General features: G+C 40.6%; 4 protein-coding genes and 1 long non-coding RNA gene across 6 annotated transcripts; 3 read left to right on the top strand and 2 right to left on the bottom strand.

The window, feature by feature from the left end:
• Positions 1 to 583: 583 nt before the first annotated feature.
• Positions 584 to 6,290, top strand: LOC311268658 (G-protein coupled receptor family C group 5 member C-like). Of its 2 annotated transcripts, none has more exons than XM_084372409.1 (4): positions 584 to 886; positions 2,422 to 3,418; positions 5,414 to 5,517; positions 5,593 to 6,290. In XM_084372409.1, the coding sequence occupies exons 2-4, from the start codon at positions 2,452 to 2,454 to the stop codon at positions 5,689 to 5,691; spliced, it is 1,170 nt and encodes a 389-aa protein (XP_084228535.1). In that variant the 5' UTR covers positions 584 to 886; positions 2,422 to 2,451; the 3' UTR covers positions 5,692 to 6,290. The 2 variants fall into 2 exon arrangements, with proteins under 2 accessions (XP_084228535.1, XP_084228536.1); XM_084372410.1 differs by lacking the exon at positions 584 to 886 and adding an exon at positions 2,293 to 2,326.
• Positions 6,291 to 9,480: 3,190 nt separating this feature from the next.
• ccdc137 (coiled-coil domain containing 137) lies at positions 9,481 to 11,872 on the bottom strand. The gene is made up of 6 exons (XM_084370800.1): positions 11,681 to 11,872; positions 11,352 to 11,488; positions 11,047 to 11,266; positions 10,840 to 10,922; positions 10,159 to 10,238; positions 9,481 to 10,058 (listed from the first exon to the last, which is right to left on the bottom strand). Exons 1-6 carry the CDS (start codon positions 11,749 to 11,751, stop codon positions 9,858 to 9,860), a joined length of 792 nt encoding a protein of 263 aa, XP_084226926.1. The 5' UTR covers positions 11,752 to 11,872; the 3' UTR covers positions 9,481 to 9,857.
• Positions 11,873 to 11,942: 70 nt separating this feature from the next.
• Positions 11,943 to 14,770, top strand: LOC311268201. Its single transcript, XR_014623947.1, has 4 exons — positions 11,943 to 11,996; positions 14,019 to 14,165; positions 14,247 to 14,287; positions 14,385 to 14,770. It is a non-coding gene; the product is annotated as an uncharacterized lncRNA (long non-coding RNA).
• Positions 14,771 to 15,725: 955 nt separating this feature from the next.
• Positions 15,726 to 17,257, bottom strand: tspan10 (tetraspanin 10; the record flags this gene model as incomplete). The annotated part of the gene is made up of 3 exons (XM_084370861.1): positions 15,726 to 16,330; positions 16,436 to 17,031; positions 17,168 to 17,257. 3 exons carry the CDS (start codon positions 17,255 to 17,257, stop codon positions 16,024 to 16,026), a joined length of 993 nt encoding a protein of 330 aa, XP_084226987.1. The 3' UTR covers positions 15,726 to 16,023.
• Positions 17,258 to 24,231: 6,974 nt separating this feature from the next.
• Positions 24,232 to 27,191, top strand: LOC311267700 (uncharacterized protein). Its single transcript, XM_084370921.1, has 4 exons — positions 24,232 to 24,335; positions 25,128 to 25,230; positions 25,355 to 25,484; positions 26,187 to 27,191. Exons 2-4 carry the CDS (start codon positions 25,137 to 25,139, stop codon positions 26,464 to 26,466), a joined length of 504 nt encoding a protein of 167 aa, XP_084227047.1. The 5' UTR covers positions 24,232 to 24,335; positions 25,128 to 25,136; the 3' UTR covers positions 26,467 to 27,191.
• The last annotated feature ends 50 nt before the right edge of the window (positions 27,192 to 27,241 follow it).

The raw sequence follows: 27,241 nt of genomic DNA, 5'->3' as shown, positions 1-27,241 counted from the left end.
TGTGTGATCTAGGGGAGGTTGAATATGAAATACATGTTTAGTTCTTAAAGCAACAGTTTGTAGAAATTGGCATTTTGTGCGATTTGGCATTTGTCATTTATTAATTCTGCTTATTATAAAGTGTTGTATAATTATAATACAGTTATTATATATATATATGTACATGTACTTTTTCTGAAATGGTATGGTGAGTATATTTTGATGCTATACTTTTACACCTTTAATTAAGTAAACAGTATCTCTACAGTGTTGTTTCACTACTTTAACTTGTTTTATTTATCTTTTTAATGTGTGCACTTCTTCCACCTCCACCTCTGGTTAAGGATCTGAAAACCTGCACCACTGATCTAATCACTAAAACCCGTGAAAGCCATGAATCATCATAATAATCATGATTATTAATCATAACAATAATGCCTCTGAAATCAAAGTCTGTGCCCACACGTCCACCAGGTCACAGCTGTGTCGCACAGCCCGTAAATTACAAGTGTGTCACGAGAGATGAGTGGCCCCTTTGTTTGGATGTAAGCTGCCTGAAACAAATAAGAAGGCCGGGTACCTAATCTCACCGAATATGCAAAGCCGCGAACACAGCGGAGAGGTCGGGCAGGGTCCGGGGAGCGGCGGTTAGAGGGAGCACCGCGCCGACAGGAGGAGAAACGTCAGGTGTGGACGGGACAGCTGCTCTCATGAGACTTCTCCTAACGTGATCCAACAGCGACAGACGAGGAGAGGACAGATGGAGGACTGTCCGTGAAGAAGCACCTGTGGATCGATTTCAGTTTGATACGCGAAGATAGTAATATTTCAAGCAAAGTAACGTGCTCTGTTTGTCTGGATTACTTGGATACATCTGTCAGACTCACCTGTTGGAGCGTCAGTCCAGGTAAGAAATCACTACCGGCTTATTATTCCTCCTCATCATCATCATCATCATCATCATCATGCTGCGCTGAAACCTTATACCACTTTATAATAACCATCATCAATGAATGGAAAGCACACTGTTAGTTATTTCACTGTAAAATGCGTTATAAAGCATTTATTAAGCGATTGTTGACTGTAAAGTTGCTCCTGGTGGTAACTGGTTAATACGTGCTGTGTAGTTCATCTATAATGGCTTTTATGAAGTTGGAACTTGTGTTTATAAACCTTTACAACTGCTTCATAAATGGTTTATAAAGTGATATTTAACTAAAAGTAAAGATTTCATGTTAAAAGTATCTGATATTAAAGTATCAAAAATACAATTCAAATCAATTAGACATATATTAAATGTATGTACTGTATACTATGTGTCGACTGATTGTCTGATTCCATATTCAGCATTTTTCTGATTATTTGAGTCGATGTTTTTCAACCGATTGTCAAAACTCATCAGGAAAAAATGACGACTTTGGCTCTGATGCAGCATGAAATCTGCAAAGGAACTAGTAACTAAAGTTTCCAGATGAATGTAGTGGAGTAAAATGTACATTTAGCTACAAAATGTAGTGGAGAGGAAGTCTGAAGTAGCAGAAAATGGAAATACTGAAGTAAAGTACCTCCAAATTGTACTTAAGCACAGTTCTTGAGTAGATGTACTTAGTTACATTCCATCACTACTATTAACTAAACTTCAATTAACGATAAATGTACCATTTACTGATGATGGATGGTTATTATAAAGTGTCACGTACTGAACATTATAACATTTGTCAAAGCAGAGCTGTTGTATTAAATGTTGTGTTGCATTAGACTGTACAGGTGTGCCTCAGTCAGTGTGACCAATCTTATCATAATGATTATAGCCAAAACCTCTAGTTAGTTAGTTATTATTAATATAAGTTTTTGGGAGTAAAGTTCGTGTTTGTACTGTCGAGTTTTATTTGTTTTAAAGGCTCATCCAGAGACGGGTATTCAAATTAGCTTTGCCTATAAATGCTGTGGTGTGTGGCGTCAGTTAAAACGACATACTTGTCCCCAAACAAATACATAAAATAAATAAAACATAAAATTAGCCCGACATCTGACCAAATGTCAGCTTCTCATGCAGGAAGTAACAGCCCCTGTGGTGCACCCTCTTCACGACTTTCTGCACGCTGGTACCTAAAGGACAGATGCAAAACTATAGTTCTAGTTATATTTGCATGTACATTTTCTCCGCCCCTGCCCCTCAATCACCCACTGTCCGCCACTGCTGTCATTACAACATGTTCCCATGTTGTAATTAAAGACAGGGGAGACCACTGCGTGATTCTTCAGAGACTGGTATGAATGTATTTCACTGGGCAGCAGCTTCAGCGTAAAACAGAAAGCGATCGTCTATGGAAATATATTTGGTTTGGTATTCAAATTCAGTTCTTAAAGAATAGATGCAAAACTATAGTTTGTAAGCTTATTTGCATGCGTGTTTAAATAACCAGGGTATTTTTGTTGCAGCTTTAAATAAAAACAACCTGCAGTGAAGCCATGGCTGAAGCTCCAAAAGGTTGTGACGCCAGCATCAGCTCCATATATTACAACCTGTGTGACCTGACGACAGTGTGGGGGATTGTAGTGGAGGCCGTCGCTGCAGCCGGCGTGGTGACCTCCTTTGTTCTGTTCATCATCCTCATGGCCACGTTACCGTTTGTGACGGACAAGAAGAGGAAGGGTATGGTGGCCCTGCAGGCAGGCATCCTCATCTTCACTCTGGGACTCTTTGGACTCACTTTTGCCTTCATCGTGGGTCGATACTCCACCAGCTGTGCAGCACGTAGGTTCCTCTTTGGAGTACTGTTCTCAGGATGTCTAGCCTGCCTGCTGATGCACGGGTTGTGGCTCGCCCTGCTGCGGCGGCGAGGCCGGGGGCCCAGGAGCTGGATGTTGTGCATGGGAGCCCTGGGCCTGTGGCTGGTGGAGGTGATCATCAACACTGAGTGGCTCATCATCACTGTGGTTCGGAGCCCAGTCGGAGATGTCATCCCCGACCTGTCCTGCAGAATCGCCAACCAGGACTTTGTGCTGTCTCTGATGTATGTGATGGTTCTGCTGCTAGCTGTGGTGCTGATGCCTGTTCCCTCACTGACACACAAGCACAAGCAGTGGCGGCGAGATGGAGCGTTCATCCTCATCACAGGGCTCTTCACACTGGCTATCTGGGTCGCTTGGATTGTCATGTACATCTACGGGAACATCGTGGCTGGGAGTCCAACCTGGGACGACCCTACTTTGGCTGTAGCTGTGGTGTCAAACGCCTGGGTGTTCCTCTTCCTCTACACCATCCCAGAAATCTGCTTACTGACCCTGGAGGACCCGGACCAGGAGGAGCCGCACGACGGAGACGTTTATCCTGCCAGGAGCCTGGTTTACGACAACATCCTGAAGGAGCCGGAGCCACCCCAGCAGAACATCTACATGGAGAATAAAGCCTTCACTATGGACGAGCCTCCAACAGGTGCAGCATGACACATCATGATCTCATCTCACGATATCAGTGTCACAGTATGTGTAGATGTGTGCTGAATCATCAGAATCAGCAAGACGGCACTCCAATTAAATGATTAATTCATGCACTTCCAACCAAGCACAGATGAAATAATGACGCATAGCAAGGCAGCTAACGGGAGATGACATTAATCTGATGTTGCCTCTGGAGCCGAAGGGAAAGATTGTGAAATAATTGTCAGATTACTTTTTCTATTTCTGACAAAACAGCGAACACAGCAACCATTTTGCTGCTATTTGTCATTTTGTCTCCTCGTAGTAAAATAGACGTGATTCAAGTAATTTAATGCAAGTCGAGTCCCAGCCACGTTGATCACTTTTTAATGTCCCCGGGCAACAGTTGCAGTCTGTGCTGTCAGCAGCGTTCTGCATTTGCATGTGTTTTCCTATGTAGCAGTGTGGTGAGCCCTCAGACTTACCGTAGGCGTACTTTTAGCTTCACGTGGCATAAACAAAAAGTTTGTGTCGCATTCACACAATTGCATTTTGAGTTTTTGAATCGGGAACTTTGTGTGAACATAAAACGGCGCCCACTGTTAATCAGCGACAACTGCTCAGTGTGTGAGAAGAGAGGGGGAGGGGATATCTGTGCGTAAACACCTCTTAAATGTGATGAACTGAGTGGCGCCTGCCATGCAAAAAACAGTCTGTCTGATGCCTATTCCTGCCAGGAAAAATTCATCAGACAAGATAATAGCGCGCTCTTTGATGTTGACCTGCCTGAGAGGTCAGGCCCGCCCACACTGAGTTGCTATTATGTCTACATAACATAACAGTGTCTGGCAGTGCCCATAAGAGTCTGCTTATGGGATAAAACTAAAAGAAAACTTTCAGAGACAAACGTCTGATCCACTTATTAAAGGTTGTGTCTATGGCAGGTGGCAACATCAGTCACCTCCTTGGAAACAACAAATACAACATCACAGTTAAAAAGTCTTTAATTAATAAATGTACTTACTTGTATATGGGATTTGCTTGGAAGTCTAACATTGCCTTACTAATAGCACTACCTATACTAGTACTATGAGCACCAGGTTTACCTACTACAACTCACAGAAACTTACCAGGAAGAGGAAAATAGTGATGTAGAATGATTAAATATTTGGTTGTCGGGATGGTAATTGTAGTGAATGAAGTGGTCAAATATTTAAAGGAGCAAAACTTAAGAAATGGACAGAATTTTAGTGTAAAACATAAAAAAAAAATGAACGAACATTATCAACAGTGTGAAGAAACAACAGTGTTGATGTTATGTGATAGATATCCATGTATTGTGCTGCAGAGATATCTACTGGAGTTAGCATGCTAACCAGCTAGCCCTGGCCTGTCCTGTCACTCATTTTTACACCTATTTTCGTTACTAAAAAGCAAAATATAACTTAACAATTTTAGATTCAAGTTTTTGAGCTTGGTAATTAATCGTATCCATCATTAACTTGACAAAAACTATAAGCTCTATAAGCCATTTTCCCCTGATACAAGTACCTGATTATCCATATCCTGTCCCCGTCTGCCATGTCTTCTCATCTTAAGAGTCATATTCCTGGTCAGAGCTGCTGTAAATCGCCTCCATACTGTATCTGCCGGTCTCAGAGGCTGTGTTCATTCCCAGTCTGGTGTCCAGCTGTGTTTACTGGGAGGCCATCCGAGGCTGTGGTTCAGGCACACTCCAGTCAACTAATAGAGCCAATTAGCTCCACAGCTAGCTAAGCTGATTGCTAACAGTGGCTAGTCTTTGAATTCTTATGTCATTCTTATTGTCATATCTTACAAATTACACCTTTAAAATAAGACACATGTGTGTGTGATGTGTCTGATCAACCCTGACAGATGCAGCAAATATTGGTTCGCTTATCTGGTTCATTTGAGTAATGACTGTTGTTATCTCTTTAAACAATGGCATATATGTTAAATAACAAACTATCCTCCACCTTTCCTTTACCAGTACCCACAAAGCCAGTGTCTCCATACGGTGCTTACAACGGTCAGCTACGAAGCGGCGTGTACCAGCCCACTGAAATAGCCCTGATTGCCAAGGGCCTGACCAAGGTGAGTGTGCGCCCAATTTCAGAGTCTCCTCTTCTGTCGCAGCTGAAATAATCACTTCTCTGCACATTTCTACAGATGGACCAGGACGCAATGATCCCTCGAGCCAGAGCCCCGTCTTTGATTCCAGGAAGTGGCAGCTCCCTGCCTCGCTCAGTCGAGTCCTTTCCCCCCTAAGGAGCGTCACACGCCGGATCTCACAGTTCCAAGTCTCGACTGCTCGTCTGTTCTGTATGCACAAGGGCTGAGTGTCACAAATCAAATGTTAAAAAGACACCAACAATATCAGACAAGGGCAGCGTACGAAGGCTAATGCATACAGAGCGGCCAGCTTAGCTCCTCGATTTCATTTTCGTTTCTCATTTTTCAGGCAACTAGCGCCTTAGAGGTTTTACTTTCAGCTATAAACCAGCTTGCAGTTTCACTCCTTGGACTCCCAAAAAATCATAAAGAAAGAGTGTAGACATGTATGTAGCTCTATAGGGAAGCATTCACTTTGCAAAAACTGCTCTATTTACAAAATCTAAATCTAAAAGGTGAACTATTTATACATTTTTTAGCTGACACACGACCCACAGTAGGTTGATTTTGGAGCAACAGTAGTTAAGCATTAGATACAGAGAGATTAAAGGTCTATCATTTAACTGTTACATATTACTTTTCATCGATGTGCATTGAAAGTTCTCACCAGTATCTTTTTATCATAAATATGTTGAGTGTAATTGTTTGTAAAACATTATGTTGTGATTCAGACTTCCCGTGAAAGCCATATGATTTAATAGCGTCTTTATAAAAATGTAATTTTATGTATAAATTCTAACTTATTAAACCTGTCGAGGTTACGTAAGCCCCGTGTGGATGTTTGGATTGTGACAGCTGACAACTCACAGAGAGGAAGGTGTGGCACAACGCAAGAGGAAGTGTCACAAGGATCATCATGTACACTGTACAGCACTTATTTACATATGTGGCTTTTAACAGCCCTACCTGAGGCCTCGTGCAGGGATTGTGTCTATTTTAGGTGGCGCTGACAGGGATCATGTGGGAATGTTACACCACCCGAACAGTACGATATGATAATGAACTTACGTAATTCTCCTTTCAGGATGGAATTTAAAAGGGACAGCTCACGCCAAAATGGAAAATACATACTTTCCCTCGTACCTGTAGCGTTATTTATTGTTCTGGGTGGTTTTGGTGTGAGTGGTGAGTTTTGACTTTCCCCTCTTCTTTTTTCTCAGTTTGTACATCCTCGCCTCCTTTCCTCGCACCTTAGTCCCTCTCTACGATGGGAGCAGAGGAGGCAAGGAAGAGACATGAGGAAATTGGAATATGGGAAAATGAAATATGACGTGTGGCTCGACCGCATAATCTGTCTATTGTTTGGTTACAGCCTCCCGCTGTTTTATGATCTCTGTCAGACTGTTTATGGCAACTTATTTACTCTAAATTCAAATCACAATGTGGCACACTGTGACATGAGTAATATCAAGGTGAAATACATGGGTAGCACAGAACTTTACGAGGTGCTACACAATTTGTAAACGTTTCATCACCGCAAATGACTTATACAACTCATGAATACAAAGAAACACATCTGTAGATTCCCGCTTCAACCATGGTTTGTATATTGCAGTGGGCCTCTTTTATGTCCCAGGTGCCAAAAAGACTACAAAGGATACACCTGTGCATCCTCATTCTCAAAGCTCCTCCAGCAAGCCTCATCTCTCCTTGAGATGCCTTTTAGGAATAGATGTGTGTTGAGATCAATTTCCAGACAGGAGTATGGAAGAGACAAGGAGACACAAAATAGACAGATGAGAAGAGCTCATGGACTGAAGGCTAGCTAACTAAACTAGCAAAGCGAAGATGTTTTCACAGCACAAGCCAAGAGGGGGTGCATGCTCCCTTCTGCGTGGCGACACGTGTTTAGTTCAGTAGAAAGAAAAAAGTTCCCACATGAAACTGCTCACACAAGCTCTGCGGATTATCTTGAGTAACCGGGTCAGGATTTCTGGAAAGAGATATTTCTGCTGAGTTTTTAAAATGTAGTTTTTTGGCACATTGAGCACCACAAGCCGAGTGCCATCTGGTTCCATTATATTGGAGAGGAGGCAGACATCTCTACGGTTGATATCTCCAAAACTTGGCAACTCACACTAAAACAATCACGATGGATACACAGCGCTACAAGTAAAGAAGAAAAAAAATGTTTTAGATTTGAGGGTGAACTTAACCTTTAAGACAGAAACAGTCTGAGTGTGTTTTGATTATTGAAAATGTTATGTTTCAAAATGTTACTGAGGGTATATATATATACATTATTCTGAAGGGACATATTAGCATGTACTGTAAAGCCGCTTTGACTTCTGCTTTGAACTTGAGTTCCCCATTTTATCTACAGGGACAGAAACAATTATTCACAAATGATTTATCACACACACACACACACACACACACACACACACACACACACACACGCTTTCAGAGCTCTAGAGTGAGTGTTGGCTGCCTAGCAGCAGGCTGAGTAGGCTCTATCCCATTTACTCCCACCACCTTGTACTGTCAGCAGCCACGAGTATTTGCTCAGTGAGGAAACTGCTCACCAACTGGAAATCATGCGGACGAGAGAACATGTGCAGGCGTGTCGAGATTTTACCCTGCAATGGCCCATTTGATTGTGTGCGTGTGAATGCAAAGAGCTGAAAATTCATTTAAATTTAGCTGATTTAAACAAAGCAGAGTACTCAAACATTTCATACGGCATTTTCTTGGTGTTTCATACCACATTTGCCTCTTTACTTGTCCAACGTCAATAATCTGGTCGCGCTATCTATTAGTCTATTAGACATGAATTCCTGATCCACAGTAACTTGAGCTGAAATCAAAAGCAGCATCTTTCTCTGACAGACAGCGGCTGTAAATCCCCTGACAATATGAATAGCTGTCATGTGCACATGGACACGGGTGGTTACATGACCAGTGGCGGTGGAGCTTAGCTCGAGGGAGTCAGCCCTACCAATCACAAACAGCTGTCCCCACTTAATGCATTTCCTTGTCACTGTGACAACCCTCAGTGGACAAACACAGACGGGGAAAAAAAGCTGATGGAACAGGAATGACTGCAAACCCACAGACCAGACAACAGGGAGGCAGTATTAATAGGTAATAGCATCTGGTGGTGGTATTATAGAGAGATCTCTCTTGCACATAATATCACTATAATGTTTGCTTTTAGATGTCAAACTAAATATCTCTGAATTTGTACAGTTTGTCCCAGACACCAATGTTTGAACAAAGGCTGTGTTCATGAAGGTAAACCTTTTAAGGATTACAAAAGTAAATAGCTGTGCCAGGCTCTAATAAGTGCCCCGCATTCAGAAAGGCTAACGTGATTTATTTATCCCAGGATTTAGGCACTCAGAGAGGTACATATAGAAACAAGGTACGAACTGTTTATTTGTTTAGTTTACCAATATTATTTCTTGAAAAATATCACTTGATCTTCAAAGGCAATCATGTCATCTGTTGAAAGCTGCATGATAAAGGATAGAGGATAAAAGCTCAGTAAAGAACTTTTATAATTATCTTTTTAAGCCGATAAAATCACCCTCAACAAAAAAGATTTGAACAACTCTGACAATCGGGCAAAAGCTCCAGATCAGCTACTAAACAAACCTTATGACTGTTTTATTAACTTTTTTTTTTTTCATTTAAAATGTAAATGAAAAATGTAAATGTAAAGACTACAGCCATATATCTACATGTATAGCAGCACACGGTGTGCCACCAAAAATACATTTTTAAAAAGCTATGTTATTTAAAAGCATTTTTCAGCTCCCCATACAAACACTATTGTCTCTACTGGAGGACTGCCATCTAGTGGAACAACAGCAAACAATGAGGTTTATCGTCTCCTTGAGACTTAATGATTTTATTGTCTACCAAATCACAAAAGTCATCATAGTTGTTTCCTAAAGATGCATTTATTAAAAACAGTGTATATACAACTGGACATCCAACACAGTTACAAGGGTAAGAAATCAACAGGTCGCCTGTCTGGATGTTTTTGATTAGGGACGATCAGTTTGTCTTCTTTATAAGACATTTAAACAGGCATTAATAATCTGAATGTCCTGTTGCTTCTGAGCTGAGGTGAATGTTGATAACTACTCACCTCATACTGTGGACCTGTGGATGCAAATGTTTGCCTGACAGTTGTTAGAGACATTGTGCTAAACTCCCCCGCTGGCATATCAGTCCATCAGTTAACACATACAGATATGGTTATCTTGCGATCCTTCTCAGTTTCTGAACTTCACTGATGACTACAGCCTTCAACGTCACTGAAGGTTCTTGAGTTTTTCCAGACCGGCAGTCCTGGCCTCCTGCTGCCGCTGTTTCTGTTTCTTCAGATGGCGGTAGGCCTCCACCGCTCGCATCCTCTCCTCCTCCATGATCCTCTGTCGGGCCATGGAGGGCTTGGCTGTGGAGGACATGCTTTGGCCGAGGAGAGAGTTGAGGAGCAGCTTCTTTGGTGCATTCTGGATCATGACGGCAAAAGGGTGATAAAAAACATAGTGAACTTCTTATTCAACCACTCAAGTCACAGACATAACATGTGATAACTGAAGCGCAGGTTACCTGAGATTTGACCGGAGCTTTCCTGGGTTTGCTGCTAAAAGATGGCGGGGCCATTGCAACTTCACCAAAAGGAACATTATCTACAAAACAAACACATTATGTCATTATACAAACGAGTTCGTATCGTATTCTGCTTTGACAATTGGATCCTCTACAGAGACATTCTGAAGTGACAATACTGAATATTTTGGCTATTGTCGAGGCTGTAGAAGAAGTTGTAAAAGCAAGACTTATATAATCTCTAATTAAAGATCCAGTGTGTAGGATTCAGGGGCAGAAATGGATTATAATGTTCATGATTATGTTTTCATTATAAATATATAGTCTCTTTTAGCTCTGCTCTGTAGTTCTATGGTAAATATATTGTTTGTTGCACCTTAGCCTTCAAATTACAATACATTTTGATTTAATAATATTGCAGTCAGTTACTTCTCACGTTGATTTCAGGACCATACACTTGTAAAAAAGAAAACATGTTGAGCTACATTACAAATAAAAGCTGTAGCCTTATCGTCACCTAAAAAAAGAGCGAGAATTACAGGCTCTAAGTCCTTAAAAGCAGGACTGCACAGATTGTGGGTTTATACTGATATCAATGTTTAAAATAAGTATTTTGTAGTTGAGCAGCTCCCTCACATCCTTCGTAGTCCCAAATGTTCCTGAAAAACATGCTTTCTTTACCTACGAACATCTCCTTCTCCATCTTGTCCTCCTGTCTGTCCAACTTTTTCAGCTGTAGCCGCTGTAATCTGCCTTTATCGTGCCTGCAGACAGACAGCAAAGATCAGGTAGATTATGCATCAGACATGTAACATCCAGGAATGATAATCACTGATGTGTAATATCATCACAAACACATAACAATGAAGAAAAAAGCTGCGCACTCACTCCTTCTTCTTCTCAGTCTTGCCCTTGTCTGTGGGATTGTCTTGTTTGTCATCATCCAGCTCAGGCTGTCTGTCTACTTGGTTCTTGGTGAGGAAGAGGATGTGTTTGGTCTCATTCTCCATGCGCCGCACATACGCTTTCTCACTTTCCCGACTTCCTCTCTTGAAGTGAGGAACAGGTATGTCTCCAACTTCCCCTGGTTTGCTTTCATGGGAGATGGCTAAACAGACAGAAACAAAGTCCCCACTGGTCAGAAACAAAACAAACATGCATGCATGCGAAAAGTCTTAAGAAGCTAGTCTCACCTTGTTTTAGCTTTTTGGCTTTCATTGATCCCGTCTTCATCCTCTCCTTGCTCTTCATGATCTCTCGGAGCCTGAAGGGGATGTCTTTGAGATGGTCTGGCTTGGCTTTCTTAGCATCTCGTTTGAGCTTCTTGGCACTGAAATTAAGACACATTACAGTCTAGGAAGCATGTAGGAAAGGGTGGAGAGGTGTGTATAATACAGGAATAAAACGATAAAGTTGTCAAGTTGAGTCTCATTTTGATTATTCGCAATAAACTATGAGATAATAACAGTAAGCTACTGCAGCTAGCTAGCTAGCAGTTTTCCTGTTAGCTTCCTGACGTTACCTTGAATGTTTTCCGGCCTTGTCCGCTTGTTTTCCAGAGACGTTAGTTTTGTTCTTCTTATTCTTCCCCATGTTACTGCAGTTTATATCAACGCATGACAAACTATCTTAATAAAAACAAAAACACATGTGAAGCAGCGTGTATCGCCTTTAACCTACGAACTTTGACCTGTTGGCGACAGGGAGTGAGGAAGTGAAGAACTCTCACTCTGTGGCTTTTTTTGGATACCAACCTCATACTGTCTTACTTCTCCTCGATCTCACAGAGCCTTGAAGAAAATCTATTAAAGATAAAGGATGTCCAGTTTCCCTCACATGTAAGTATTCATTTCGCCTTTAAAATAAAAAAAAACATAATAATAATAATAATAATAATAATAATTTCAGAGTCTTTGTGCATCTTGCTATTCTCTAGTTTAGCTGTATTTTTAAGTGCTCTGTGTATGATTAATGTTGTTGAATAGACTTAAATTAATAAATACACAATGTTCATTGTACTAAATGTATAAAACACAATACGTACGTTTCTCACGTCGTTTTCACAGACAAAACTAAAATTCTGCCTTATGGGAAAGTTTTGATCACGGAGTGATTCACTTACATATTTGAAGATCTTTGTTGGAATCGTCACGCTGATTGGCTAAAATAACTGCTGGTGCTTTGTGTCTGCCATCACAAGATGGCGTCGTTCTTCCAAGTTTATCCACACAGTAATACTTTGATTAAACTGAATTTGAAGTTCAGATAAAATGCAGTTTATTTATGTGTTTATACATAAAATAAATGACTGAATAAATAACTAGCTTAATGAATAAATAAATAAATAAATAAATGTCGACTACATAAACAAACAGATAACAGACAAACATGATGATAAAATAATCTTTTATGATGCCTATAATGTTCAGTTTTCTAGTCATAGAGGTGTTGATAAAATATTTTTTCAAATTTCATTGCATGTAGACTAAATAAAATTTAGAGGCATTTAAATTTAGAAAGCTCTCTCAATATAATGCAGCCCAGTACAACACCACCTTTAATCGCAATAAAAAACAACAACATATAATTGAATGAACACATTTATGACAGTGCCAACAAAAAAGTAAACATTATAAAATTGTTAGAGGCAGATCTGTTGTATGCAATATGTAGAATATCACATAATAATAATAATAATAATAAACTTTATTTATATAGCGCTTTTTAAAAACAGAGTTTTACAAAGTGCTTTGACAAAGACAATGCAAAATTGTAGAGGACAACAGAACAGATTTGAGAGTAGTAGTAGAAGAACATAAGTAAGAATAAGAAAAAGAATAAAAGAAATGGGTTAAATCAGTAAAACAAGAACAACAATATGGTCAACTCAGACAGTAGGAGCAAAGTAAAAGGAAGACATCACATAAAAGCAAGTCTATAAAAATGGGTTTTAAGAAGAGATTTAAAAGAGGTTACTGATCCTGCAAGCCTTATCTCCTCAGGAAGGGCGTTCCAAAGCCGAGGGGCCCTGATGGCGAAGGCACGATCACCTTTGGTTTTTAACCTCGACTTTGGGATGGTTAGAAGGGCCCCGCCTGAGGATCTAAGGCTGCGTGCTGGCTCATAAGGAGTTAAAATGTCTGTTATGTAACTCGGGGCCAGCCCCACAAGTGCTTTAAAAGTGATCAGTAAAATCTTAAAATCAATTCTAAAACGGACAGGGAGCCAATGAAGGGAAGCTAGGACTGGGGTAATGTGGTGTCGTCTGTTAAAACCGGTTAGAAGCCTATAATAACATAACAGAATTGATAGTTTACTTAGTTTACTAAGTATTTACTAAATTGAATCAGCTTTGAATTTTTATTTATTTATTTAATTTATTTAATTACTGCTTATTTAATTGTCAAATGCCTCCACACCAGTAATATTTTCCTTGTAATAATCTTGCAGTTTTGTAAAGTTTCCTTTAAAAAAAATCTCTTTTCACTGGTCGACAATCTGATTGAGTAATTAATGAGCTCCTGTCAGGTCAGGACCACAAGCAAATTCAGCATGACCTCATTTGATTACATGAAGGGTCTGTGAATTTTAAAGGCATTGTGGAGGGTTAATTATCAGTAATGTGAGTGTGGCATTACAAGAGCCTTCATTGTGTGTATACTGTACTTTAAGTTTGTATTTCTTTAGATATTAAGATCGATTTGTTCAGCTTGTCTGGTTTAAAAGCAAAATACACAGTAGGAAGTGCAGGTTTGTCTTGAATTCAATGCATTTATGTTTAGCCATGATAAAATTCTCAACATTTTCATGCATTACATCATTTTTATGACACATTGATTGTCCCATTACAATTGCGACAGCATGGATTTCTATGTTGCCAAACATGAAGCCAAGTTTGCCAACAAAGCTGTTCTCAGAGCCACACGTCCCGAATCCGGCCCACCCAAGTTCTAACAGAGGAGCATCTGCCAGTTCAAGAGCAAGCTTCCCAGGAGGGGCAGCATGGGGTGGGCTTGTCTCGAGTAAACTGTCATGATTGTCATCTTAGGTTTGCAATTCCCCACAATTAAGCTTTCTTTTCTCCTCAGCTTCAGAGAGCAGACCCCAGGAATGGAATGGCTTGGCACTGGTAAGCATAAATACCAAGTGAGGCCACTGCACTTAAACTACACACAAACCACACAACTTTTTACTTTTTGGCTACTAACAATGTGTTCTTTTTTCAGATATCGCCCTAATCTGCCCATGGGAAGCGTACAGCCATCTAGAGCTACATGAACGAGCTCAGTGTCCGAGTGTCTTCGCTGAGAAATTATTGTTATATCCACTAAAGGGAACTGATGTGGCAAGTTCAGCAACCACCACGCTGATCATCAATATTGGCTTTTTGTAATGATTAACCACTAAGAAAAAGAACTAGCATGTTAAAGTGTATATCATAGACTAGATAGATATGTATAGATTGTATATAATGGACGCTGCTCTTTGCCCACATTGTTTTATACATTACATCTAAGACTCTAAAGCTGCCTTCTTAATGCTGATCCTGAATGTGTCCTGCAGTCAGAGCTGTAACCTGAAGCTGGGTTACTTCAATGAAGGACTTTCTCTACAATTTACGGCGTTATGTTTTTTTTTTTTAATCAAATTCTGAATAAAGCTTGAATCGAAGAAAAAACAATTGGCAAACTTTGTGTCTTATTCAACCATGCTACTGTTTTTGAAACATCAGAAAATTTCCATTATAATGTTTTATTTATCCCTTATCAACAAAGAGAAGCATGTGAATCTACTTACCTGCACATCTTATATCTTGCTTGTAATATAAAAACAACAAATAGCGGTTTTATGGAGATTATGCAATGATGTTTGAGGGACTATTTCTTGTCCTGATAGTAAGTCCTCACTTGATGGCCTTTCGCTGGGGTCTCAAGCTAAGGTGAGGTAGGAAGGAAGGTAAGGTATCTGTCATTACCATGCTTCCCATTCATTGTGTATGTAAGCAACCGTGCAAAGAGTTCTGGTACCACTGCATTGTGTTTCTAGAGACGAGGAGTCGCGTTAGTCCGTAAGTGGTGCTGGACTTGTGGCTAAGCGTTAGTGAATTTCTTTTTGAATCAAAACCCAGTGTAAACCCACGGTGACGTCACTCATTGCTACGTGGACAAGAGTTTGGCGTCACGGCCATCGCCATCTTTGTTTTCTGGAGCCAGAAGTGACCACATTCAAGGGTGGAGCTGGGGAGGATACCCTGATTGGATCAGACTTTGATCCCAAGAACATGCCATGGCAGCAACCTGTCAATCACAAGGTAGCCACACCCCAAAGCTTTATTATCTATTTTACTCTAAATGGGACCATAATTTATAATATTAACTTCATCCAGTGTTGAAGACTTTAAACTAGCGGCTAAGACCATAAACTTGTTAGAAAAACTGCTTACTGAGGTGTTAAATCAAGTGAGAAGATGGGTCTTCTTCCTCATAAGCTTACATATAATCTGACCTGTTTTCAGTGGAGTTGCCCCCTGATGGCTGTAAGAAAGAATGAAAAGAAAGTGCACTCCATATTTTTACATTCTTTACATTCAAATAATCAAAACATGGAGTTATGCCAGCCGAATAATGCACCTTAGTCTGTCACCTTGATGTTTAATGCTGGAATTTGATTTGCGTCCATATAATGAAGAGTTATTTATCACTTCGACCGGCAAAACAGGCGCAGTCGTCCGAGTTCTTTGCAGTCAAGCTGAATGAGGAATTTTCTTCTTGTTTGGTCGCTCTTTACAGTTTGTTTACAAGGTGGCGATCCAAAAGCACTTAGCACATAATAAATATCAACACACAATATATTCATCACCTTATGTTACATGTAAAATTTATGCCACTGGATGCTTTCGAGCAGTCGTGTGGAAATAAACAGAGTCAGAACCTGGACCCCCAGCACAACAACTCCAACTGTTCCTATCAGGCCCTGGTGCTGCTCGATCCAGCGAGAGATTCCCCCGAGACAGCCGCCCAGGAAGATCACACTCTGAGCGGTAAACTCATCCAGCTGCTGGGCTCCGACGCCACACTGAGAGTTCCACACCGTGCCGTTCTCCAGAGGGTCCACACAGCACGTCGCAGGGACGCCGCAGGCCAGCACTCCTGGAGCTGAGCAGTTGTAATATCTGGGGAGAGGGAAATATTTACTTCTTCAAAGCATTCCTGCATCATGACCAATTATTCACGATGTACTTATTTATAAATATCCAACTTCGTCACCCTTTACTCACATGTTGATCTCCCAGTCGCGGTAGTTTTCTGCCCCGCAGCACTGCAGATTCGACTGAATCTCGTCCACGATGAACCTCAGATCCAGATCATCCTGGTAGCGCACCATGGCGGACAGCATCCCCGACCGCAGGTAGCCTCCGACTTGATCTTGTAGACTGTAGGCCAAAATGGCAGCCAGCACCTGGGCTGTGATGAGCACCAGCACCGCTGTGGTAAACAGCTTCAGTAAGGAGCAGTTCTCACGTAGGGCGCCCACGCAGCCTGACAGGCAGAGCAGAGTCAACACGAAGCCCAGAGACACAAGTATCAGCATCGGGTCGGTGCCGATACTGCCGATCTTCTCCTGAGCAAACGACTCTTTGCTGATGAGACCCCACATGCCCAGACCAAGAACCACCAGGCCCAGAATTGTGAACGTCAGATTGCATAGGAACAGGAAGTATTTTAGGAAATAGTCCATAAAAGTGTATCTGTAGAGGGGTTGGACTCTTCCGAATACAGGGCTGTCGTTGTCCTGTCTATCGTTTGGATCCGTTTGGTGCAAATCAGTGGTGACATGACCAGGCTCCTCAGCATCTTCTTTTGCGGAGCCTGCCTTTGAAAACACAGGATATTTACTAAATACCACGGTTCATAGTGCCAACTTAAACATTTACTCAACACAGAGAGGTACTCATTATTCAGAACAGAACTTAACGAAACAAGACAGACGCTCCAAAGTGACCCCTTACCTTTGGTATGAGTGGACTGGACTCGTTCAGCGTGGTGTCCCTCCGCAACCACGGCAAAGGAAACCTTTTTATCCCCAAATATCTCCTCATGTTGTCAGCCACTGCAGGGAGACAACTCTCCCTGTGCTTTTAGCAACTCAGAGTGACCCAAGCTAAAGTACAGCTTAGGGGGAGCATTCACTACAGTATGTACAGCGGAGCATGTGAGCTGAGGAGGAGAAACCATGCAGAGTTTAGCCTCTGGCTGCTGCGAGGCGCAGGATTTCTTCATCATGTGAGAGTCACAGTTAGGGGATTACGGCTATCAGAGCATGTATTACAGACTCACTCGCACTGACTAGAACAAGAGACTTTTGATGTGAGGTTCATTCAAAAACCACTTAGATGTCAAGATTTTATGTACCAAAATGACTGCACTTGGAAAGCTTAAGTGTACAGTTAAAGAGAAAGTGGTATGTGTTTCTGAAATCAAAAACAAACCAAAATAACTGTTAATTGAATATGTGCAGATCTGACTTTTTAGTTAAAGATCAGCTATAAACTTCAGCCAAATCTTTGGAGTCATGAGATGATTAACAGGAAACTACAGCAGAAACAAGGCAAACAGTTCTGTGAGGCTCACGTAGGCGCAGCAGTGCTTCAAGGTAAATGCTAACGCCAAGGACAGTGCTTACAAGCTAATGGTTAGCAGGTATGTTAACCATGTGCATCATTTTAGATTAGTGTGTTAGCAGGCTAACATGTGCTAATTAGCAATAAAGTACAGCTACAGTATTTTGTCATAAACCAAAGAATTGGACAAATTCACATTTTGACCTGATGGTGGCGCTTGCAGAAAGAGTCAGGTGGTCAGTTCAGTCATTTTCCTGTTTTGTTTTGTAGGTTCTCTCCTCATGGGTGTCATGTGTTGTGTTTTGCTTCACACTTCCTGTCTTTGTCTTTTTCACACCCTTTCTCCTGTTCACCTGTGGTTCACAGTTAATCTTTTAAGTCAGTGTTTTCCCTCACTCTTTGTCCGTTCCACTGCATGTGTATGTTTCCCAGTCCTGTTTGGTCCTTGTGTCCTAGCTGCGTTTTATTTGTATTATCCTGGGTAGGACTTTGTTTATTTCTTGCACTTGGTTTCTTGATTTTGTTGCCTGCCATTGATTTTGGGTTTTTTTAAATGTGGCTTTGCGTCATTAAAGCCAGCTTTTTTGTTTTTCTACTTACTTCTGGAGGAACAAGCAGCCTCCACTCGGAGTTTCCCAGCTAACTAACTACCTAACCAAAAGCTTGCTCCCCCCCTAGTCTTCATGAGGCGTAGCGGCGGGTAGGCTACTTATGGACTAGAGCCCGCTGGCCCAAGAGAAGCGACCAGAAAACTGGCAACAACCCCGAAGCCACGGACAGTGCTCCCGAGCAAATTCAGGGCAAAGGGTAAAGGAAGCTCTTCACCGCTGTACCCCAACACTAACAACCCCCCACCGACGAAACCCAAAGGGGAGACGCCGCTCAACCTACCAGGGAAAATTCCCACAGGTAATGCACACACAAACCGATTAACACTCACCTTCCTAAACTTCCAACAACCCACAAATTAAGGAGAACAGCTTAACAACCACTACGGGTTAACTACGAGTTCCGACAGGTGTCGTGCCAAGAAGTGATCGTCTGCCAGAATCTGATTCCCGCGCACAGCAGCCCGTTGAGCGGTATCGTTTAAACGTCTGATTTTCTCCGGATTAAACGGTCATAATATGCAGATACACACAATTATAGCAAAGGTATGTGTCTTAGAAAGTTTAGCGTTTGTTGTTACGTAATTATCACAACTGTGGCCAAAAGAAGTGGAGTTTGTAGCGAAATCAGGCCTGACAATTACATGATAGACATGTCTCTATGTGCTTGGTATGTCTGATGCCTTTGTTTAGCCCTGTCTTATAAATTAGACTGTAATGAATGTGATTTATAGGTGTGGATTTTCAATAAAGAAATGATCACTTTTGCAATTATCCTCGTGACTCTGCATTATCTTGTATCTGATCTGGGCCCTGCATTTGCTTCCCATGTTTGGATGTGTATATGTAATATTCTTGTTTATGCCTACTATTTGGAGACAAGACTATAAAAGACAATATAATAATATAAAATAATATAAAGATCTGAGCTCACCCAAACTCCGCCTTGGTCAGGTGTAAATTCAGGTAGATTCCTAATATTTTTTGTCCTAACTATCCATATGTAGTTCAGCGTCATGTTTATTAGCCAGACCATAATATTTACAGACTCAGATCCAGTTCTAGAAACATATTTTCCTAATTGTTCTCATGTGAGCTATTTAGTCAAATATGTCTCACTTTCATTGCTCACACAGTTGAAGCTGTTTGGCTTAGAAGAACAGATCAGCTGGCCCCGGTGTTGTGGACTGGGATGTTTTTTGCCAGCTGGAAGAAGACGACCAACCAAAGTTTCCACCATCCATCTCAACAGAATTTTTTAAAAAAATCCAGGCTTGTCTTGTGTGTTGAAAAACAGCAGAAAGGCTAATAATAATGATATAATCACGCACATGAAACATGAATATGTATGAATGACTGGAGTGCAAACAGAAAAACATTTTGCTTTGATCACAGACAGCACCTTTCTTTGATGGAGAAGGGAGAAGGCGATCCAGGCTTGTTAATGTTGCATATTACAGGCTCCAGCCTGGCTCACTGTGTTTTAGCAGAAACAAAAATCACCATGCAACTCTCTCCAACATGGTGTTGTTATTATGCTGTGTTTGCCTGTTCCACCGTTTAGCCCCAGCATCCAACAAAATCATTTCATGATCATGTTTTGAGTAAAGTCACTCAAGTAAATGTTATTAAAATTCTCACGAACGACTAAATATTAGGTTGTGATGCACGATGTGATCTGACCAGAGATGTGGACTCGAGTCAAGTCAAGTCACGGTTCTAACGACTTACAGCTTGACTTGACAGGAAATGAATTACTTGACTTCAAGTTGGCAACAGGACATAAGTAATAATGATAAATAAATCTAAATGAAATAACTGATCTAACAAAACCAACCAAAATCTAATTTCTCTAAAAAGTTCTTGTAACATACTGACTGCATCAGCGCATTTATAATTTGGAAAGGCTCAAAGTATTTCTTAAATCCCATCCTGAAGGGTTCAAGCGATGGGCGAGACCTTGAAAACTTGTTTTTATAAATGTGAAATTTCCTCAGTGAAATGAATGAGTTAACAGCACTGCTGAACTTTATGAGTTTTCTTTACATCCTTGGCTTCCAGTTTAAGTTATTCATTGGTTTAGGTGCCGATATAGTCTTCCATTTTTCCTCCAAAATCCTGATCTGCAATGATATTCATAAAACAGATGTTTAGTTGTTTCTTCTTTATTTTTACAAAACTCACATTTGTTATTGATATCAACAAATCTCAACTGAGCATCCTCATGGTCATCTGTCTCCCTCTATAAAAAAATCGCATTCATGTGACTCAGTAGGGAACATGTAAGTCTCATGGTGCACCTTCTGTTTGGCGTAGTTTTTTTAGATATAAGAGCTGCTGTAAAATATAGTTGAACTATCCTCCTAATATCGCTCTGATAAAGTCATTATGAAGTGATGTGCTGCTGTGAGTCAATAACAAGTAGCATAGGAGGGAGCAAATGGGACAGTGAGTTAAAAACCAGGCAGGGATCGGCCTGGTTATCTCACTCTCTGGCTCTGCAGGCCCGCTGCTCTCATTCTTTCCTCTGGCTGAGCTGGACGGAGCTGCAGGCAGCTGGAAGGAAGTCAGTCTACTGACTGCTGGTGGAGTCCAGATGGAGCTGTAAGGCTTAAAGGGCTGGGCATCATCAGTGCTGACTAAAATCTGTTTCCATATTAGTGTGTATGAACAGAAAAACAAATTAGTACATTTTGTTACGCTCATCACTGACCTCCCAGAAGACTGTGTGTGCGTAGTCTATAATAGTTTTCACAGGAGTACAGAGTTTTTCCTTCTTGGCAGTGCAGATCATTGTGTGAGGTAGTGTGCATGTATGGATATACACTTAGGCGGTACCTGTTTTCACTGCTCTGCTAATCGAAACAGAAGCAGTGTTGGAAAGCAACCATGAACATTTACTTGAGCTACTTAATTTCCATTTTATGCTACTTTATGCTCCTACTTTGCTACATTTCAAGGGCAAATATAATACTCCCCACCACACATTTATCTTACTGTGAAGATTAAAAATGTATATTCATGAATGAACCTAACATATCAAACATAAACAGTAAAAATACCTTAAATACCTTACACATTAGTTACTTTTTGTGTATCTTCAAGTGAACTTATATGTCATAATCATAACTAATGAGGGACTACTTAGTAGCTACTCAGTAACTACTTAGTAACTACTGTATGTATCACATAATTCGAAAGAGTAACAAATGATTAAGTCATTAGTATTAAGTGAGTCTACTTGGTAACTACTCAGTATAATGTTTCACTTTAATTGAAGGTGCACAGAGTAACTAATGATTCAGTAATTAGTAATTAATGAGTTGTCAGTAGTTTGTGCCATTCAGCAGTTGGTTCACAGATAATCAGGAACAAATCATGAGGAAAGTAGTCAGTATGTTAATTCATAGATATTAATGAACTAATCATTACCTAATGATTCATTAATGTTGTATCTACCAGTCTCTTACTTTCCAGTAACTCATAATTATCTACTATATAGTCCTTGAATCAGCTATTCAGAAATTACACATTAACAATTCAGTAACTATCAAGTTGTCCCTGACTCACTCCTCAGTAGTTTAAGTAAGTAAATTTGCCATCAACATAAAATGCAACCTGCAACCCAATCGCCACAATAAATGCTGGTGATGTACGTTTCTGCAAACCCTGGATATGTTGAAACTTTACATTTCTTTAGGTTCAATGTGAACATATCAGTGGTTTGCAGAAATGCCAACATTTTATTTTTGCAACTGGGAACACAACAGTGACCGAGGCCATAATGAGTAGTTTACTTACTTATGATTCCTCTTTCAGCTGATTGTTTTGTATTTGTATGTTGATAAAGTAAAGAATGCATGCCTTGTACTTGTATTGGAGTATTTCTACCTGGAGGTGTTGCTCAATGTTACTTACCTCGATACCTTCTCCTACTGCTCTGCTGCTACTGCACATTTCCACTGATGTAGTGGAAAATAATAAGCTGGGGGAACAATAAACTTCAGTCTGTCTTCAGTCTCTGATGATAGAAAGATACACCACGACCAACTCAAATCATGGAAAATGTAATGAAAACATTTCAAACCAAATAATTAACTGTGACTGGTTGTTGACAGGATGGATTATCAGTTGGGTGTCAGTTGAGTTCTTCTTTTACAAATCTCACTGTTGCCTTGTTTTTAAGTCTCTCGTGGGGATTCCCACTGTTTGAATAAAATCCAGCTCATTCTGTAGTGTTGTCAGCATTGAAGACATACGGTAGAGATGGCATGATGTTCATCAAACTTACAGCATGCAGTAATATCTCTATGAGTTTAAAGTTGGTGCAGATGGCAGGGACCGCTGCCCACTCAGATTCCTTTTCAGCAGTGATGAAAACCTCATGCGATTTATCCGTTCTGTCTGCAGACATCAGCACAGGATGCAGCAGTATTAAGGAAGAAGGAGCTGATTTGGAAGAGATCAGAGCTAGAATTCCTTGCAACAAAAGGTATTTCATTTCGGAGATGACAAGGAAAAAGTGCTCCATTTGCCCGGTATTTCAAAATGAAGGAAATTTTAATCCGGTGATATGTATCTTTCTTTGACGTCCAGCTGCATTTGCACTTCCCAAAGCCATCCAGGATTATAGATTGAAGAAATCTGTTTCAGGAATAAAATGAAAGATGTGTTGCTTCAACCCCCATCAACAGTTTTATTAACAAGCACCATCGAGGGTGGATTAATGTCAAACTTAGTCAAGCGATTTCCTAAATCATACAACAGCTTATTCGAGTTAGGGATGTCGGTAGTCTAGGGGTGATGAAATCACTTAGAGGATGTGTATTTTTCTAATTACCACACAATAGTAGGTAGATAAAACATGATAAAGTGTCCTCTAGAGTGCCCCTACAGGGCCCTTTCTGTACACTGGTGCCCTTTTTAGTTTTTCGTCCCTGCCCCCTCAAACATACCACTGGCTAAAATGCACACATTCACCAGAATATACAAGGTTGTATATGAGCTGTTGGGGAGAGGAGGCAGCCCCCTAGGGACCATCGCTCAAGACTGTGTTTTAAAACAGTAGCAAGCATCTAACCATTTGATATTTGTAGTGTAACATGACATTGGGTAATTTTCCAGCTGCGTTTGTGGGGACAGAACCAGGTATTCTTACGCCAAAACATGATCTATTCCTAACCATATCGAGTGTTTTTTGTGCCTTAACCTCACCTGATCATAAGCACAGTGTTGTCACAACGTGAAACAGAACATTGAACTTAAAGAAACATAAAGTTGCAACATAAAGAAATGTAAAGGTTCAGCATATCCATGATTGCAGAAACGCACATTGTGTACGTTGGGTTGCTAAGACTGTTAAAATGATTTACATTTAAAGTTTCATATGTTTATATTCAGCTTCATCACTCTTGACAGTTAAAGTGACTGGCTGGGTCTGTCGTAGCCCAGATGTTGAGCAGATTGTATTACAGTAGGCAGTAAGAATGCTATGCTGGAGCCACATGGCTACATCAAACACCTCCTCTGGATCAGAGCCCATAGGGAGTGCAGTTGCCCTCCACCACCCCCAGATGTGGGGGATACAGGGAGTACAGTTAGGGGATTATCAGGACCTCCCATTCAGCCTCTGTGGGTTATTAATCATTATCGTAGATGCACCTTCTGCAAAACACAAATCGGAGGCTGTAGCAGAAAGCATGTGTGTCTGCATGTGTTTGGGGAGATTTGCCCTCTCAGTGTGTCTGCGCATGCAACAGAGTGTGTTATTGCTGCATCACTGGAGTGGGTGGGAGCAGGTGGGGGGAACAGCCCGTGCAGATTGGGGAGGCAGTTATAAGAGGGTGCTGGCCAGGTCATGTTTTCTCAGTGTGTCACTGTTGAAGGATCGTAGCGCAGAGTGCGTGCTGCTTTTTTCACCTGGAAAGACTTCTGGCATCACTTCACAGGTATTAAAACTAATTATATCCTTTGTTTAGTGATTCGCCTACTGTACAGAACAGTGAAACAGCATGAAGCTAGAAGTGAAAATTAAATTTCCTCAAGTATATGTATGCATGTCTTATATCAGAAATGAGGGACAAAGTCTTGTTTTCCCAGTAAAATAAAAAAAGAATCAGATTTGTGTTTATTGCCAAGTACTTTTTTTTTAACACAAGGAATTGTTTTGGTTTGGCGGTGCATAGCAATAAAGATAATACTAGAAAAAGGAGTGGGAAAAGAATAAATGCAGTTCTTTCTTTAAGTCAATGACCATTAATAGAAAAATAAGACTGAAAATAAAGAATTGAGAGTAGTAAAATTATTATGATAGTAATAGAAACAACAGTGATAAAAGTAACAAGTATTTATAATGTGACTATTTAAATAAAAGAGTTGTACAAATATTGTCCAAGGAATGTGCAGAAGTTCACAGTATTATTTAAGTTTTAGGTCATATTTAAGTATTATTTTAATTGCATTAGTTGCAAGATTGAGTCCAATTAAAACGATATTCAGTTTGTAGGGATAAGGATGTTGCGGCGTATCTACAGGAATGTACAAAAATGTGCAAGTCCAAAGATGGACGTTAATTTAACACATTGGTACATGTGCAGATTATTAAATATATTAAGTGGAATTGGAACGTAAGTGGAATTTTTTGCCATGGTGTAAGTGGCCTAAACTTTCCTGGCATCACTTTTCTGTACACTTGTTTCTCAGCAGCAACCTCATTTTTATCATTTTTCTGTTCTGGTCAGGTGAGGAAGATGAAGATGAAGGGGATTCTGGTCCTTCTGAGCATGACCTTAACATGTGGAGCTCAGAAATGGAAACAGGAAACTTCACGCTGGGACCCTAAAGGTCAGGGACGACATGATTTCCCACAATTATGAGAAACGTTTCATTTCAAAAGCACTCAAATAAGATCTTTTTCAGGTTAAATAAAAGGCTGCATGCACCTATAAATATACATTTCTGTCTTCAGCAGAAGACACCAACGGAAAGACTTGCTCCAACCTGACCCAGGTGCTGGACAACTGGAAATTTGCTATTGTAACCCAAGTGAAAGACCTGCTGATCAATGACCACGCCTCTGTCCTGCCTGAGTACAACAGGTGGGTCGCACTGACTTCTGACTCTAAATTGTGGTGACGTTAGACGAAGAAGCAAGAACAAGAAAATAGAGTCAAGATGTTGAGTAAGAGAGAGGAGAATAACAGCAGCAAGTTACGTCAGTGAATATTTTATTGTTCACTCACAGTCATATGAAATTAGATATTATGTAACTTCCTTTGCTCTGCACATGACCAGCTTGTAATGTGATCCATGATTGTTCCGGTTCACTCGACTTTTTAACTGATCTCACTTCGGAGGATGTGCCAGAAGAAGACGGGAAATGTTTCTGAATGGATTCCGTGTTTCTGGCAGATATTACTACAAGTCACAAACCTCTTCTCTTAGAGACGGTGATACAAACAGCTAAGAGCATGTTAGAGTTAACATTTCATTTTGACAGCAGGTTCGTGTCCTTTTCCAAACTTGGGCCAAAAATCAGCTATTTTTAATCTCATTTGAAGAGATTCAGTTGTTATGTCTGTTATCCCGATGTTTCCTGCAGATGATGGGACTGTTCCTGCTTAAACAGCACATTGAGACTTTCATGTTCGCATTGCAAAGTTGACTTGGTTCTCCTCTTGGTTGTGTTTTTCCCAATAAACAATGTTCCTATTACATGTGAGCTCAGGGAACATTACAGTGCCAATGAGATCATTTACTATTTTGAACTTTCCCAAATCTCTTTGCACGTGTCCATCCAGGATCCAGCCTCTGTCAGATGCTCTGGGGGACCTCTACAGGCAGTTCAATGCCCTAAAAGACGAGCTGGGAAAGCTCACGTCAAAGTTTGACGGCGTGGAGGGTTTTGTGGACGAACTCAAGGCTGGCAGATTCACTCCACCAAAGCGGCCTGTACAGAGGTTCCCCCCAGGCATTGGTCTGAGGTCTCCACTGCGAGCACAGATGAGGGCTCCAGTCAGGGGGATCATCAAGGGGCCAACACTGATCAGAGCGAGGAGGAGAGGGCCACAGAGCCCTTAGACCTGCTACCTACTAGCTTTTCTCTTGTATCAATGCTGATGTATAAACAAGAGTTGATGTTTTTATTCTATTATTTCAGAAGAAGATGATTCGTTTATACGACTTTATTGACGAGTGTGATGTGAGAATAGGTCACATGAGTAAGACTGATGCATGGTGTAGAATATTTCGCTGTACAAAGTCACTTTCAACTACAAGGTGGCACCATTTATCAGATTATCTTGTCATCCTGCTGCTCTACGCGTGTTAAAAGCTGGACATTAAGTAACATAATGGCTGAAAATCAAGTCTTCAATTTTGTGATATGATATAAAGTATAAATATTTTTTCTTATTAAAGGGGCACTATGTCGTTTTGGAGAAGAAATTCAGACTCAGAATTTTAATATTTACAATATTGATGAGGTAAATATACAAAGTCAAAAAAATATTTATTCTTTCCTTAACTGAATAAACAAGCTGTTCTCAGAGGAGAATGAGGTCACCAGGACACTGTTTGAAGCTAGAAAGGTGGCAGGGTCCGCCAAATATAAACAGAGTGAAACAGTATGAATCTGTGTTGTCCTTTAAGGTCAGTCGATGAGGATCTTTCTCCTCTGATAAAAAATTCTCCCCCAAAGCTACACAGTGCACCTGTAATGAACAGTGTATGATACTTGTTTGTATACTTTGATACTACTTTGTATTTTTTACTCAAATAATTATTAAAAAATAAATGTGCAACTTCCATGCATTAGCATTTGTTACACTGCATCATTGTTTTTAACCCAGCCAAT

Source organism: Pagrus pagrus (genome assembly GCF_965226575.1).
Source record: "Pagrus pagrus genome assembly, chromosome: 13".
In the NCBI taxonomy this organism is placed as follows: domain Eukaryota; kingdom Metazoa; phylum Chordata; class Actinopteri; order Spariformes; family Sparidae; genus Pagrus; species Pagrus pagrus.
This window is presented reverse-complemented; position numbering and strand designations above follow the sequence as displayed.

Excerpts from the sequence above, each read along its gene's own strand:
- LOC311268658 (XM_084372409.1), top strand. The coding sequence starts at position 2,452 with ATGGCTGAAGCTCCAAAAGGTTGTGACGCCAGCATCAGCTCCATATAT. Across the intron at positions 3,419-5,413 it reads TATGGACGAGCCTCCAACAG|TACCCACAAAGCCAGTGTCT; the intron begins GTGCAGCATGAC and ends TTCCTTTACCAG. Across the intron at positions 5,518-5,592 it reads TTGCCAAGGGCCTGACCAAG|ATGGACCAGGACGCAATGAT; the intron begins GTGAGTGTGCGC and ends ACATTTCTACAG.
- ccdc137 (XM_084370800.1), bottom strand. The coding sequence starts at position 11,751 with ATGGGGAAGAATAAGAAGAACAAAACTAACGTCTCTGGAAAACAAGCG. Across the intron at positions 11,489-11,680 it reads AAGGCCGGAAAACATTCAAG|TGCCAAGAAGCTCAAACGAG; the intron begins GTAACGTCAGGA and ends TCTTAATTTCAG. Across the intron at positions 10,059-10,158 it reads AAGCTCCGGTCAAATCTCAG|AATGCACCAAAGAAGCTGCT; the intron begins GTAACCTGCGCT and ends GTCATGATCCAG.
- LOC311267700 (XM_084370921.1), top strand. The coding sequence starts at position 25,137 with ATGAAGATGAAGGGGATTCTGGTCCTTCTGAGCATGACCTTAACATGT. Across the intron at positions 25,231-25,354 it reads TTCACGCTGGGACCCTAAAG|CAGAAGACACCAACGGAAAG; the intron begins GTCAGGGACGAC and ends TTCTGTCTTCAG. Across the intron at positions 25,485-26,186 it reads GTCCTGCCTGAGTACAACAG|GATCCAGCCTCTGTCAGATG; the intron begins GTGGGTCGCACT and ends GTGTCCATCCAG.